This window comes from Muntiacus reevesi, chromosome 18, assembly GCF_963930625.1.
Source record: "Muntiacus reevesi chromosome 18, mMunRee1.1, whole genome shotgun sequence".
In the NCBI taxonomy this organism is placed as follows: Eukaryota; Metazoa; Chordata; class Mammalia; order Artiodactyla; family Cervidae; genus Muntiacus; species Muntiacus reevesi.
In genome coordinates, this window is record NC_089266.1 from 44505311 (window position 1) to 44522124 (window position 16814).

Here is a 16814-nt window from a genome sequence, read left to right on the forward strand (position 1 = left end):
AGTGAATTCTTTACCACTGTGTCACCTGGGAAGCACCCTCCCCTCTTCACAGTGAAGAGTCCTATCTTGTAAAGCCTTGATGATACTTGCCAGTTTTTACTTTCTTATTTGCATTAAAATATCCAATTCACTTCATCCTACAATATATGCTCTAGGCATACATTATGTTTTTAAACAGAGAAATGAGAGAGGAAGCTGGTGAAAAGCAAGGAGGAGTTGGAGGGGTAGGTGGGATGTGACTCTGACAGCCTGGTAAGATGGGATTGGACACGACTTAAGTGACTTAGCATGCACAAGAGGGAACCACTTTTCCTTTCATGGAAGGGTTCAATTTAGCTTCCGTCATTATCAAATGATTAATTCAGAAGACTTGAGCCTACACTATGGATAAGTTACATCCCAAGTTCTCCATCAATGAAGCATACACGTAGCAACTGCACAGAACCCACAGGTAATAATCAGGGTCGTGGGGCCCTGGTGCCCAGGTTTGGAAGGTGGCAGAGTGTGGGGCTAGAAGCAAAGGTTCAGGGCTGGTTCTGAGACTGAGGCACGGATGTGGCCTCAGGCAAGTCACATCAGTCTTCTGAGTCTCACTTTCCTCTTCTGTAAAGTTCGAGTAATCCGTACTAATATCTTACTTTGTGACATTGCTATGATAAGTAAGCGAGATAAACTACACTGAGCGCCTAGCATGGGGGTCTGGGGCATAAGGCTCAATACAGGCAGGCTGAGAGTGCTTCCTACTCACTAGTCTCTCCACTGAGGCTTTGACACAGCTCATAGCCAGGTGGGAGTGGGAAGAGTGCTCCCGTCTGGTCCTTTGCATCTTTAGAACGCTGGTTCTGTGGTGTCCTCTCATCTGTTGGTTTGTGTCAGGCTGGTCACGTCCTTGTAGCTGAGCTGGTGTACTAATTTCAGGGAGTTCACAGCCTCTCTATCTACAATTTCTCAGCCTTCAGTCTTGAAGGTACCATGACTTGCTGGCTTTCCCCATCCAGGTTTTGTCTCCCAAGTTCCCAATTGCATTTGCATAACCAGGCACACACTTGCCTTTTAAGAGAGACATTTCTCTCCCAAGGCAAATACAAATATATACATGGAGCCTAAGCATCACGTCTGTGAGGAGTTTCTCCTCCAACCCTGACTCTGCTGTAGTTGCTTTAGGAAGGCCTTATAGACTAGTGGTCCCCAACCTTTTCAGTTCCAGGGACCAATTTTGTGGAGGACAATTTTCCCACGGACCGGGGATGGGGGGATTGTTTGGGAATGATTAAATTGCATTACATTTATTGTGCACTTTATTTCCAACCTAATTATGCCTCTGATCTGACAGGAGGTACTGGCCTGTGGCCCAGAAGTTGGGGATCCCTGCTATAGACCCATGAATCCCAAATATGGCTGCTCATTAGATTCACCTAGGATGCTTTAGAAAAACAGCTTCCATTTCTGGTCTTTTTGAATTGAAATCTTCATGACTAAGAAACACCTGAAGTTAGGCAGTTGTATGACCCTAAATGGTCTCCCCGGTGGCTCATCAGCAAAGAATCTGCCTGCAATGCAGGAGATTCAGGTTTGATCTCTGAGTTGGGAAGATCCCCTGGAGAAGGGATTGGCTACCAACACCAGTATTCTTGCCTAGGAAATCCCATGGACAAAGGAGCCCGTCGGGCTACAGTCCATGAAGCCACAGAGAGTCAGACATGACTGAAGGGACTTAGCCCAACTCAGAAAAACAATGATCCTAAACATGATAAAAATCATTGAATTGCATGCTTTAAATGGATGGATTTTATGGTATATGAATTATATCTCAATAAAGATTTGCTTTAACTAAAAACAAAACAAAACGAATAACTTCTGAGATGAGCATTGCCTGGTTAATGGACGACTGTTACATCAAACAGGATGCTATCTTTCATGTGGGATAGAACCAAAGAACGCTTGGAGTTTCCCACCTCACGCTCCTTCGGGAATATAACCCATGCCAGCTTTAGACCTTGAGGTTTAAATATATCTAATAATATCTAATAAAGGTCTAACAATGTTTCTTGAGGATTTTGAAAGCCTTCATCTCTTGCAGGTGCAGTCACTAATGACCAATTTTGTTAGGAATGATTGCCCTCCAGCACTTCCTATAAAACCTCTTTGGAATGTGCGCCAGTGCTCTGAGCTACCAGCGTCAGGATAAGCCTTCCACATGCATTTCCTTTGCTTACATGGCCTACAGTTCCCTAAGAGGAAGCTCACAATTTATATCCCAGCCAAAGAGAAGGACGAGTGGGTCCGCTCTGCCACTGGGAAGAAGAGGAGGAAGAAGGAGGCATATTTTAATTACATGGGGAAACTCCTAAAGCAAGTGAGTTGGGACTCTGTTTTTGGAAGCTTAGAACAGCCAAGATGGATATCATGCCAGTGGCCTTGGGTGTGCCCTTGACTTCACCTTCTGATACAGGAAGCCTTCCTCACACATGGAGTTCCTGAAAGGTCGGGTGCAAACAGCTGCTATAAACTGGATCTGCAGATGGCTGCTATCTTTTTCTGCTTGCCTTTCTTTCTGTTGGCAGCAACTCTGAACACCTGAGCTCTTGGTGTCTGCTTTTCTCGTATTTGTTGACAGCCAATCTGTAAATTGATTCTCAAATGCACCCCCCCCCCCCTTTTCCTGCAGAGAGGGGATTTGCCACCTTGTCTGTCCTGTTGCTTTGAAGGGTTGCAAATAATCAAGTTTTCATTCAATGGTCCTCTGTACTTAGAAATTTCTTTTTAAAAGTTTTACTTATTTGGCTGTGCTGGGTCTTAGTTGTGGTATGAAGAATCCTTTTTTTTCCCCCTTAGTTGTGGCATGCAAAATCTTAGTTGCGGCATGTAGGATCTAGTTCCCCGACCAGGGGTTGAACCCAGGCCCTCTGCATTAGGAGCGCAGAGTCTTAGCCACTGGACCAGCAGGGAAGTCCCTGTATTTAGAAATTTCTTTAAGTGTGTAGACACTAATTTTTTTTTTTCCTGCCCACCCAACTTCAACTCCTGGCAAACAAATTCTAGAAAACAAAGTCTGCAAAGTCTTCTCCTTCAAGAGAGGTTATAGGGAAGAGAACAATGAGACTATCTGAAAGATGTGTTAAGTCTTGATTTGGGATATCACTTCTCTTGTAAAAATTGTTTATTTTATATTATCATTGATTTACAATGTTGTTTCAGGTGATTTAGTTGTACATATATCTTATTCTTTTTCACATTCTGTTCCCATGTAGGTTACTACATATAGTATTGGGGAGAGTCTCCTGTACTATGCAGTAGGTCTTTGTTGATGATCTGTTTTATTTATAGTAGTGTGTGTATGGTAATGGGATTTTACTTCTTCGAACCAATGAAGCAGGGCTGAGTGTTCATATCTGTGATTGTACCAATGCCCCCAGGAGTGCCCTCTGGAATCTGTTGTTTATCCTGGAGGAAGGAGGGAAAATGAGATTAAGGAAAGACAGAAGGAGAGAAGGTGTATAGTCAGAACAGGGTTCTCGACCACAGCACTTTTGACACTGGGGGTGGGGTCTGTCCTGTACACTGAGGGATGTTGAGCAGGACCCCTGGCTTCTACCCACTAAATGCCAGAATCCGTGTCCCTCCCGGCTGCGACAACTGAAAGTGCCCACAGATCCTGCCCAATGTCGCCTGGCAGGTGAAATCACCCCAGCTCTGAGCTCTTTGCAGGAGATCATGCATTGGGCTGAAAAGGCCTGGGGTGGGAGAACTTGGACTGAGAAGTCTCCTGAGCATTTGTTTTCCCTTGGCTTCTCCTTAACCTCGTGGGTCTGGCAGGCCACCCTGCTTCTTCAGGCCTCCAGAGATTCTGGTCTGTGCCCTTGGGGCGGCCTTTCAGGGTGCCGTGAGGATAAAAGCAGATGTTGGTTGGGTAAACCTATTGAGTGCTTGCTTAAGTGCCAGCTAGGCCTGCTGCCGGAGCTCAGATGAAAACGATGGAAGTTCTGTTGGAGAGGCGCTCACTTGTTGCATTTCGCAGCCGTGACTTTGTGGCTGAGAGGAGGTGCTCCAAAGCCAGATGGCCTGGGTTTCTACCCAGGCTCTGCCACTTCCTGGCTGCTTGACCTGGAGCAAACGACTTTCTCTGCCATGGTTTTCTCATCAGTAAGACAGAGAACGGAAGTACCTCCTCTATAGGGTTGTTATGGCTAATTGAGAAAACCTCTTTAAGACCCTTAGAATACTGCCTGACATATAGTAAGTACTCAATAAATGTTATGTTTTTTTTCCCCCTACACCAGAGGTTCTTTAACTTTAGACCCATGGACCTTTGAGGGGGGATCTATGTATGACTTCTAATATATCTAGGAATTCCCTGAAATTATATGTGAAACTGGATGTCTGTCTCTGTGTGGGTGTGTGTTGTGGGGGGCATTGAGGAAATATCTGTAAATTATGAAAACTAGGAGAAACTTTTAGAATCCCACCTCAAAACTTCCCTTTCCCCCCAAAAGAAACTGAGGCCCGATGTGAGACTATGACTTGCTAACCTGACCCCTCACGTCCAGACAATTAGGATTAGAGCCCAGGATGGCAGACTCTCGGGGCAGCACTCTTTGGGCTGTTTCTGCTGCCTCTGTAACTTCAGACAAGGATGCTGAGAACATAGGCAGCCTGTGATACAGGCTCTGAGAACAAAAGTGCTCTGGTCCTCGGTTGCAGGGCTGGGGGATGCTTGTGTGGAATGCAGACAAGCCAGAGGTGAGAGCTGGGGAAGAGTCTTAGAGGATGGGTGGGATTTGAAAGGTGGCGTTGAGTGTGGGCCTGGGGGGTAGAGGTGACAGAGACAGAGCAGCATGAGGATTGGATATTCCCTGCTTGGCTGGAGAGACTGTTGGCATAAGGAAGTAAGGCTGGAAATTAGGAAGTGTTAAAGTTAAATGTTCACTAGTATGAATACAGAGTAAAAGTATGCCTGTTATTTCCCAGTTAGGTCTGATTCTTTGTGAGCCCAAGCACTGCAGCATGCCAGGCCTCCCTGTCCCTCCCCATCTCCTGAAGTTTGTCCAAGTTCATGTCCATTGCATCAGTGATGCCATCCAGCCATCTCATCCTCTGATGCCCTCTTCTCCTTCTGCCCTCAGTCTTTCCCAGTATCAGAGACTATTCCAATGAGTCAGCTGTTTGCATCAGATGACCAAATTATTGGAGCTTCGGCTTCAGTATCAGTCCTTCCAACAAGTATTCAGGGTTAATTTCCCTTAAGATTGACTGGTTTCATCTCCTTGCTGTCCAAGGGACTTTCAGGAAAAAGTGAAAGTATACTGGAAGCTAAAACTGTTTTGCATCTTCAGAAGGCGTTGGGTGTTAACCCTGCTTCTATTAGGAAAAATCAAGGCACAAAATTTGAAGTGACCAGAGTTAACTGGCATTATCCAGACAAAAGTTATCTTTCTGACACAGCTACAAATCCCCCTCTTTCTGAGAAAGAGGTACAATGGCTTAGTTTCCTTCATCACATCCCTCCCACTGTCCCTCTGGGTGGTTTGTATGGTAGAAGCCAGGGGTGCATGGATTTGGTGTTGGACCATACGTTCCTGACTACAGGAGCCTTGACTTCTGTGTCTCAACATTATGCTGTTTCTGTGCCAGGTCCACCCAGACTTCTTTGGGTGCTCCTGGATCTTGGATGCCCTGAGAGCGCTGGAGGAGTGGCAGCTGAAATGGGTTAGCCTGGAGGCGGTCAGATTGTCCCTCTACAATCACAGAAGAGCCATCACCAGCAGAGAGATCCTCAAGGCAGTCAAGCAGAGATGCTGTCAGAAGAGCTTAGGAATATATGAAGTGGATCTCCATGGCTCTGTTGTTGAAATGATTGCACTTGTCCAAAAAAAAAAAAGAAAAAAATTGAGTCTTTTGGAAGGTTGAGTTGAAAGACAAAGTATTTGAGAAGTGGGTCTTGCTGTGACCACTTGGTCTCTGATCTTGTGTTTTTAGCCCCTGGTTTAAGCTGTGGAAAAAATCAATAAAGGAAAGGCACTTGCTCTTGTGTGTGTGTGACGCTTGTTTATGGTTTTGACAGTTTTTTCTTCAGCACACATCTCCACTGCTTTGAGCTTAGTTATTATATTTTTGGACACAATTCAACCAATTACACTCTGGACTCACCATTGCTTCCTCTGCTCCAACTTCGGGCGTGGGGATGGGAGCCCTGCTGCACTGATAGGAACTGAAATATTTTCTTCTTAATTTAAGCACCTGTACTTTGACTTATGGAAACTAAAATATAAAGGAAAAAGGAGTTTGTTTGCTCTTTGAATATAAGACTCATGACATTGGTTATCTATATAGCACCTAGAATAACAACGTACATAATGTGTGGTTTGGAATAAGAAATGGCAACCCACTTTAGTATTCTCTTAATTTCCTGCAGCCACAAAATTAAAAGACTCTTGCTCCTTGGAAGAAAAGCTATCACAAACCCAGACAATGTATTAAAAAGCAGAGGTATCACTTTGCTGACAGATCCTTATAGTCAAAGCTATGGTTTTTCCACTAGTTATGTATGGATGTGAGAGTTGGACCATAAAGGAGGCTGAGCATTGAAGAATTAATGCTTTCGAATTATGGTGCTGGAGAAAACTCTTGAGATTGGATTGCAAGGAGATCAAACCAGTCAATCTTAAAGGAAATCAACCCTGAATATTCATTGGAAGGATTGATGCTGAAGCTCTCATACTTTGGCCACCTGATGTGAAGAGAGATTTGTTGGAAAAGACCCTGATGTTGCAAAAGATTGAGGGCAAGGGAAGAAGGGGGTGACAGAGGATGAGATGGTTGGATTGCATCACTGACTCAACGGACATGACGTTGAACAAACTCCAGGAGATAGCGAAGGATAGGGAAGCCTGGAGTGCCACAGTTTGTGGGGTGACAAAAAGTCAGACACAACTTAGCAACTGAAAAACAACCACTAGAATTCTTGCCTAGAAAATTCCATGGACAGAGGAACCTGGTGAGCTACAGTCCATGGGATCACAAAGAGTCGGACATGACTGAGTGACTGAGAACAATGTGTTGGTGAAATGTACAAGCTAGTCCCAACCATGGGAAAACAAAACAATTGTAACAGAATTACCAAAAAAATAATCATTTAGGAGCATAAAGAATAAATGGGCTGATGCATTGTAGACATCATGGTCTGGAAAGCCTGGGTAGCTGATATCAAGGAAAAGAAGGGGAAGGGGCTGAGGGAATGGCATGAGCAAAGGTCCTGAGGCCCGCAGGAAAGCTTTTAGCTTATTAGAGAAACTAAAGGAAAGTTGGGGCAACTGGGTTCCAGTAAGCAAAGAAGAAGTACATTAGGAGATGAGGTGGGAGAGAAAGCCTGGGGTCGAGTTATGAAGGGTTGTTTGAGGCTACTGAAGAATTTTAACTAAGGAATCAACATCCTGTTTGGGTTTTCATTGTTGTCGTCATTTTTAGTTGAGGTTTATCCTACAGTAAAGGATACTATCTTAAGCATACCTCAAAGTTGTACGTATATGTGTGTCTATACACTCAGATTAAGACACAGAACATTTCCTTTTCTGTTGCTGCCAGGTTAAGAACAGACTGAGGGACTTCCCTTGTGGTCCAGTAGTTAACTGCCCTGCAGAGGATGAGGGTTCGACTCCTGGAACTAAGGATCTCACACATGTCAGGGCGACTGAGCCCACGCTCCGCAACCACTAGAGCCCACACGCCACAACTAGAGTCCGCGTGCCACATCTCCCGCATTGGCAGGCGGGTTCTTTACCACTGAGCCACCTGGGAAAGCCCTGTCAAATAGGTAGGAAGACTGAAAGATACAAATCTGGGAATCCACATAGAATAGGGACAAATACATCTGCAGGAATGGGTGCCATTACCTAGGAAGATGAAATAAAAAGAAAAAGAGAAGACAGTCTGTGACTAAGACCAAACAAATTCTCATTTTTAGATTGAGAGAGTGGACAGCAGACCAAGGGAACCACGGAGGAGAAGTCTGATTGGGAGCGGGCGGTGTCGTGGAAGCCAGGGAGAGAGAAAGGGGTCCAGTCCGCTGTGCACCATCCCAGGAAGAGTGTTAAAAGGAGATGCCCGTGTCTGTTGCATTTGGTGACACGGAGATCACGGTGACTTTGAAAAGTCAGCTCCCTGGAGCAGGGTGGGGATCAGCCAGCTACGAGCAGGTTGAAGAGTGAACGGGAGGCAGTCGGTGGAGACAGCTTTTCTGATGGTGTTCAGACAAAAGGAGAAATTTAGCTTGTAAAGGGAACAGAGACTTGGGCTGGTAGCTGGAAAGTCACTGGACACAGAGAGATTTTGAAGATAAGAAGGACTGGAGCACCATTACTGACTGATGGGACTTCTCCAGCATAGAGGGAGATATTAACTCAGAAGAATGTAGAAAAAGGTAAAGGACCAAGGACCTTGAGAGGGAGAGGGGGATGGGATTCAGAGAAGAAATGAAAGAAGAGAAGACGTGTACAAGTATGGGAAGTTTAGAGATTCGGGATGAAGAAATGAGGACTTTTCTTCTTTTTTTTAATGAAACAAATGAAAGTGGAAGAGAGGCATGTGAAGTCTGCAGATAAGACATGAGACTTACATGCAGATAAGCTGTTGAGACTTCCCTGTTCCAGTGGTTAGGGTGTGAGCGGTGCGGGTTTAATTCCTCTTGGGGAGCTAAGATACCACATGCCTTGTGGCCACAAAACCAAAGCATAAACAGAAGCAATATTGTACCAAATTCAATAAAGACTTTAAAAATGGTGGTTTAGTCACTTAAGTCATGTCCAATTCGTACGACCCCATTGACTGTAGCCTGCCAGGCTCCTCTGTCCATGAGATTCTAAAGGCAAGAATACTGGAGTGGGTTGCCATTTCCTTCTCCAGAGGATCTTCCTGACCCAGGAATCGAACTTGTGTCTCCTGCACTGCAGGCAGATTCTTTACTGACTGAGCTATGAGGAAAGCCCTAATATGGTTCAACCCAAGTCGTGTCCGACTCTTTACGACCCCACGGGCTATACAGTCCATGAAATTCTCCAGGCCAGAATACTGGAGTAGGTAGCTGTTCCCTTCTCCAGGGGATCTTCCCAACCCAGGGATCGAACCCAGGTCTCCCATATTGCAGGAGGATTCTTTACCAGCTGAGTCACAAGGGAAGCTGGTCCGTGTCAAAATACATGAATAAATTAAAAGATCTGAAGCTATTTCTCAGGAACCAAGGGTGTGAGGTTTGGACCTCTATGGACAGACGGTTCACCACGAAAGTCTGTGATCGTTGAGTCGAAAGCAAAGCTGGTCTTGCCATGGGACCTTCTCCATGACGTGTACCTGCCCCAGTGCCCGTCTGCAGAAGGCAGAGTGTGGGTTCTAGGGAATGAACTAGGAAGGTGAGAGAAGCAAGGGAGCTTGTTTGGATGGACCGTGCCATCCAGGCCAGCCAGGAGGGCGGGGGATGAGTGAGGCAACAACCTCGTGGGACCCATGGAAGGCACAGAAGATGCCAGGCCTGTAACCTGAATCTCAAAGGAGGAGTCTTCTCTTGCCGGCACCCTATAGCGTTAGCTGATCCATGTGGGCCCTTGCCTGAGAAGCAGGGGTGACACCCAGTGACCACTCCTTGAAATGCACCTTCTTGGTTGTAGGTTATCAGCAGACCCCGGCGCCGCCTCCTATGAAGTGATGGGGGCGCGGGGGGGGGGGAGGAGGGTGGCGATCTGCTCCACTTGGGAGGTATTCAAGCCCTCCCCGATCTCTCCATAGTGGGACCCCTGGCTCTGCGCTCTCTAAGGGGGTGGAGATGCTGCTGCCCAGGTGGGTAACTAGACGTGGACAGTCAAGGCACTGAAGGTAATCTGGGGGCTGTAAACCCAGACATGGGCTTCCCTGCTAGGTTTCTGCTCTCCTGGAGATTGAGAACAAGCATCTGAGGATGGCTTTGGGTATGTCCCAACCCTTAGGGTGTAGACAAAGGCCAGGTAGACACACAAGCCTCTTCCAGCCCACAGCTGTCCTGGAGAATTGTCATCCTAACTGACACAAGAGCTGAGAGGGTTGCCTGACTCCCCCAAGACTTGCCTGCCCCAAGCCCTGGGATCTGTTTTAGTCTAGATGGAAGCACAGTTTCCTTCTGTCCACCAAACCCCGTCACTCATCACAGACGCTGGGTGTGACTTCTGGGCTTGGGAGTTGGGTGTCTCTCAGTTAGGGGCTGTTCTAAACTCTTGGCAAAATCACTTAAAATCATCAAAAGACTTTTCTAAACAAGCTCTGAAGACAGATTTCACAGCCTTGTTCTTCTGCTCATTCTAGTATTTTACAGCCCCTCTTTATTATCTTTAAATTTTATTTCCTGTTGAGGTAACACTGGTTTGTGACACTGTATAAGTTTCACATGTACATTATGGTTTACTCCTGTATACACTGTATACTTCTGTATATACTGCAGTGTCTCACCATCCAGTATCATACAATTGATTCTCTTAACCCATTTCATCCTCTCCTCTCTGCCCTTTCCCCTCTGATAACCACAACTCTGTTCTCTGTGCTTGTTTTGTCTGGTTGGTTTAGGTTTTTGTTGTTGGTTTTTGTATTTCACATATGAGTAAATTCATATGATATTTGTTTCTCTCTTGTCTGACTTCTTTCACTTAACATAAGATCCTCCAGGTCCATTCATGTTGTTGCAAATGGCAAGAGCTCATCTTTTTTATGGCTGAGTAGTGTTTCATTGTATACATAGTCCACAGCTTCCTTGTGCATCTATCCACTGATGGACACTTAGATTGCTCTCACATCTTGGCTATTGTAAACAATGCTGCTATGAACACAGGCGTGCACCTATCAAATCAGTGTTTCTGTATTCACAGAAAGAGAACCAAGACAACGCAGCTAACTCTCTTTGCAATGACCTAAGTTACCTTTATTATTCTAATTACCTTTTCTAGGACCTGCTGTTTACCTGTCACTGGAAGAGGTTAGCCAACCAGGTTTTAAGTCCGGTTGTAACTGGGTAAAGTGAGGGAGTGTCACTAAGGCATGACCCTGGAGTGGGGCAGGTGAGGAACAAGGTTTTGAAGGTGGTCAAGAAAGGAAGACTGTCTGACTCATCTCTAACCCTCTTCCCCATCTCTAAGCTCACAATCACCAGCTTGATCTTGACTTTGAACTTAGGGGCCGCCTGGTGTCGTGGCAAGAGCCTGCACTGAACTTTGCAGTCAGTCCCTTGTCTATGCCTGTTTCCACATCTCTAATATAGTGATCGTCATGCCTCCTGCACACAGTTGTGGTGAAAGTCAAATTCAATAATAAACATGAAAGTGTTTCTTATACTGACAGATTATAATTTCCCTTGGTCCTTGCCCCCCACTGCCCACTGTACCCAAGCCCTAATATCCCCTGAGGGAAATCTCTGTTAATGGTCCAGTTGTCTTGACTTAAAGAAAATGCAAACTTGGCCTTTGTCCCCAGGGAGGTGGTGGCACGGCCCTGCCCTGCTAACTCTGCCTTCTTCCAGCCCTCTTTCTCCCTGCTTCCTGAAGTTGCTTCCTCGCTCCAGCCAGTCCCAGCCATTCTGCGAGCTGGCTCCCTTTCGCTCCTGCAAGGCGGTCTGGTTTCACTGTGGTCTCTGTCCACGCCCACAGCTCAGAGGAGGCCCAACCTGCGGTGTACACACACCCCTCCCTGCTGGCCTCTCTCTCCTTGGAAAGCTGTTCACTAGCCCACGAAAGCGCCAGAACGCTTCAAACAAGCATGGACGCAGAATCAAATCAGGGATTTAAAACTCAGACTTAAATTCAGGTCAACCTTCTTTCTTTCCATTGCTGGTGGCTTACCCTCTGTTTCCCCTGGGCTTAACCACCTGCCTTAAGTCTCCCCGTGGCTGCCATATCCCAGGGGGCTTGCAAGCACTGGAAACAGGTCCAGAGTTCCCATCTCCACTGTAGAACGACAGTGACAATATGTTCATTTTGCTTTATGTTCATTCCTTCCACCAGTGTTCATTGAGCAGCTACTAAATGCCAGGCATTATGCTAGAACTGGGGGTCAATAAAGTATAAGACAGTCAAGTCCTAAGCCTCGTGGCATTTACATTCTGAACGCTGGAAGGGGTGTGTGTGCTATGCTGCTTCAGTCGTGCCTGACTCTTTGCGACCCCACTGACTGTAGCCCGCCAGGCTCCTTGTCCATGGGATTCTCCAGGCCAGAATACTGGAGTGGGTTGCCATGCCCTTCTCCAGGGGCTCTTCCCGACCCAGGGATCGAACCTGTGTCTCTTATGTCTCCTGTATTGGCAAGAGAGTTCTTTACCACTAGCGCCACCTGGGAAGCCCTCTGAGAGGGGAGAAGTAATAAATATCTAATGCACCATCAGACAGTGAAAGTACCATGAAAAAAAAACAACAAACCCCACATCAGGCCAGGGGAGTGTGGATGACGGCAGGTGGTCCTTCAGATGGGGTTGATCAGGGAAGACTTCTTGGTGGAGGTGACTCTTGAGTAGACACCTGAGCAAAGGGAGGGAGTGAACCATGGGAACAATAGCAGCAAGGAGTCCAGGCCTACAGGGAAGTTTAAAGAAGTGGGTCCACTTATTTAGCCAGCACATAGATGGGGAGAGAGAGATGGAGCGTGAATCCTGCCCTCCCAATGGCAACATGCATGCTGACTTTGGAGCAAAGCCCAGCCAGGACACAGAGGGTGAGCCAGGCATGTCTGAGGAACGTCAAAGAGGCCCATTTTTTTTTTCTATATCATACTGTGATAAATACTTTAAAAAATTGTGATAAAATATACATAAGTTTGGCCACTTTATTTTTAAGTATACTATGGTCGTGGCATTAAGTACATTCTTGCTGTTGTGTAACTATCAGCACAATTCCTCTCCAGCATGTTTTTCATCTTCCCAAATGGAAACTATACCCATTCAAGAGTAACTCCCCACTCCTTTCTCTCTCCAGCCCCTGGTAACCACCATTCTACTTTCTCTGCAATGAGGGTTTTAAATGCATCGTCTCACTTAATCCTCAAAGCAACTGGAGGCCATGGGTTTTGCTGTCATGCCCATTCTGCAGATGGGGAAACTTGGAGGGAACTAAGATCACACAGCTACCAAGAGCACGAGACAGACCTTGGAGCGCATTTTCCCTGGCTCAGCTCCCTACCTGGTGGGGGTGAAGGATGCCATTCTGCCATCCCTCTGAGGGCCCGGAGATGGTTCAGGAGGGTTTAGTGAGGGTTACAGGCCATGTGAGAAGCTGTTCTTGCTGGGGCAGGAGGGGAGTTTTCACACCTTGGTCCTGCCTGTCTGCAAGGAAGGGGCTGTTGCCCAGAGCTATGAGTTGAGGGTATCAACATCTATCTGCTACACTCCTTTCCCACCTTGGTCTTCAGGGATGCCTTTTAAGAGATGCTCAGCTGCACTGAGTGGATGAGCATCTTAGGTGCTTGGCATCCAGTCTGCCAAGCAGTGCTACCCCCACCTATTATCCCGAGGACATAACACAAGACTGGGTGCTGCAAAAAAGGATCACCATTTTTTGAGCATCAAATGACACATACAGCTCTGTAGCATCAGAAGGAAAAAACAAAACAAAGTGAAAGGATAGCAAGGTGGCACAGGCTCACAACCAAGACCAGAGGATGTGTATTTTTGAAGATGAGGTGCATACAAAGTTGGGACAAAGGGGGTCTGGGTGTTGTAGCCATCATTGCGGCCATGACAACCTGCTTGGTTTCAATACCCAGGGCCCCAGAAGAGCTGCCAGTTTCCTGGTTTCGGTGGTCTGGGCTTTGGTGCCAGGGAGTCTTGAGTTCCACTCTGGTTTTACCACTTGGGACCCAAAAGAGCTTGGGTAAGTTGCCTTACCTCTCTGAGTCTATTTGCTCCCTTGCAAACATGATCATCCCATCTATTCAGAGTTGGTGGGAAGATCCAATGAGATAAGGTATGTAGGATGTCTAATCGGTGCCTGGTACATGCTGCTGTTTAGTCACTAAGTCGTGTCCAGCTCTTTGGCGACCCCATGGACTATAGCCTGCCAGGCTCCTCTGTCCATGGGATTTCCCAGGGAAGAATACTGGAGTGGGTTGCCATTTCCTTCTCCAGGGGATCTTCTTGATCCAGGGATTGATCCCGCGTCTCCTGCATTGGCAGGTAGATTCCTCACCACCGAGCCATCTGGGAAATCTGCCTGACACATAGTTGGTGTTCAATAAATGTTCACTCCTTGCCCGGGTGGAGTGCAAGCTTGCAGCCACTGGCCAGGAACCAAGCCTCACTACTGTCAGCAGCACTGCCCACCTGCTGGCTTCTCTTTAATTATCTGGTTCAGTCCTTCGTTTGGGAACCCTTCTTACACAATTTGATGCTTAGACAGAGTGGGGGAAGGGCTATATTTGGGGTGCTTGAATTGTGGGGAGCAGTCTGGCAACACTCCCTCTTGTATTTATTGGGGGGACCCTGCCCTTGGATGCATAAATATTGGAAGGCAGGACTCTGCCTGAATCTCACCTCCCACAGTGCAAACCAACAGGCTGAGGTCCCACCCAGGACTTTGATTCCGAAATAAAGATAAAGTTGAAGGAAGGTCAGGATCATTTCAGGGCGGTGGCACCCAGCCCTTGAACTCCCTGTGGTGCCTCCCGACTTCCTAATCCTGGGCTTCAGTCTCCAGCTGATGCTGTGGGCACCCCAGATCCTTTCAATAAGACCCCTTTCCACGTGGGACAAGCAACCAGTTTCTATTGCTTGCAAGTAAGAACACGGAGTACACACAAGGTCTTCTCAGGTCAATCCGGAGAGACTTCAAGGGGCACTGAGATGGCAGGAGTGGCCAGAATGAAGGGACACAGCTGGCTAGGAAAGGCACTGGTTCCACCTTAGCACCACCCTCTTCTCCCTGCAGCTGAGAGGTGGGTGGTTAACTGGAGCATTTGCACTGTCAGCTCCGGGCAGCAGCTGAAATTTTGTTTTCAGTTTGGTTGGTTTTGTTTGTGTTGGTAAGTCTTTTACATTTATAAGCCCCTTCACACAGGCTTAAAAGCTTTTTTTCTTTTTGCTTCTTTGACTGCAACATGTAGTATGTGGGTCTTACTTCCCTAACCAGGGAAGCTGCACACCCCCCCACCCCCCACATTGAAAGCACAGAGTCTTAACCACTGGACCACCAGGGAAGACCCAAAGCTTTCTTTAAATATCTCTCCTATAGAGTCACACGTGTCTAAACCACCCAAGACAAAAACAGCACCCCATTTTTCTCAAGAGTATTCCCAAGACATGGAGATACTGATTTTCTCCAGTCACCCATTCTGATGTTCGCTGCCTTGCTGTCGGCCTGTTTTCCTTACAGGGGATGCAGGTTTTCCATAAAAGTCTTTTGGAGAGTAATAAAATCATCACTCAACCCTCTGGCCCGAGAGTGCCAAGGGTGGGCAACCTGAGCTCTCACATGGCCAGGCCATTAATAGGGTGAGAGGTGTGAGTGTATTTGCACACAGCAGGAAACAGGGTGGGCCAGGAGAGCAGGCCTGGAGATCCACCCACCCCTCTCTTATGACTGTTGCAACCAATGATCTTATGAATTTTCCAGAGAGGCTAAAAATCTAGAGGTATCTATACAGTTCCTGATTTTTTAAAATTGTTGGCAGCTAACTTGATGTTTTTAAAACTTTAAACCAAAACAATACTGTTGCGGGCTGGACATAATCTAGGGGGTTACAAGGTCGCAGGGCCTGCATTAAGCGCCCGGGGCCTAGTCTGCATCCTCTGCCACTTGTCAACAGTACGGCCCTTATACTAGTCAACTGGGTCCCAGGCTTTAGTTGGCCCTGCTCGGGTCCTGCGGAGTTCGAGGGTCAAGGAGAGACCACGGCCCATCTAGACCATGCTCCTGGGACTCTGGAAAGCTTCGTTCACACGACACCCAGCCTGCTTCCAGGGCCTTTGTGGACCTCTGTCCTTCCAAGGCAGCCTGTTGTGCCCATCTTCAGGCCTGAGGGATGGCCCACTGCAGGGTCGGGGCGGCGTATGCACCGTGGGTCCCCCTTTAGAAGGGGACGGAGTAGGGTTTGAACGGAAAGGACAGGACCCCCAACTACTGTGGTGTATTCCTACCCTTGTCCCTGGCAGGCGGTTGGTAGGGGTGGGCCTGCCTGTGTCACCACCCAGTGTGGCTCAGGATATCCTAAGAACTACCACTGATTCACCACTGATTCACCACTGACCCTGAGCCGAACATGGTCTGCATCTGGGCATTTAACTCAGAATGCTTATAAGTCCTGATCCCTTTCGCAGAGGAAGAAACCAAGGTATGCAGCTAGTGTACAAGCTACTGTGTCAAAGTGTCGATGTGCTTGCCTGCTCAGTTCGTGTCCGATTCTTTGCGACCCAGCGGACTGTAGCCCTGTCCATGGGATTCTCCAGGCAAGAATACTGCAGTGGGTTGCCAAGCCCTCCTCCAGGGGATCTTCCCGACCCAGGGATCGAACCCTCGTCTTCCGCACTGCAGGCGGATTCTTTACCGTCTGAGCCACCAGGGAAGCCCAGTGGGCCGCAGAGCCAGGATGTAAACCAGCCAGCGAGTAGCGGAGTAGACCCGCTCCGAGACCAGCCGCGCTGCGGAGCCGCGGGGCGCTCCCCGCCCCCAGGGGACGGCCAGTGTCTCGGCGCCCCCTCCCCGCCCCGCCCGGTCGCCGCGGGGGCGCGGGGCCCGCCCGTCGGGTCGCTGAGCGACGGCCCCGCAGCTGCCCGGGGCCTCCCGCGGCCCCAACCCCCGGCCGCCCCGGGGGCCTGGCGGTGACGG

General features: G+C 47.8%; 1 protein-coding gene across 1 annotated transcript; it reads left to right on the forward strand.

The window, feature by feature from the left end:
- The first annotated feature begins 2197 nt into the window (after positions 1-2197).
- H2BN1 (H2B.N variant histone 1) lies at positions 2198-16811 on the forward strand. The gene is made up of 3 exons (XM_065910933.1): positions 2198-2356; positions 5632-5823; positions 16521-16811. Exons 1-3 carry the CDS (start codon positions 2198-2200, stop codon positions 16809-16811), a joined length of 642 nt encoding a protein of 213 aa, XP_065767005.1.
- The last annotated feature ends 3 nt before the right edge of the window (positions 16812-16814 follow it).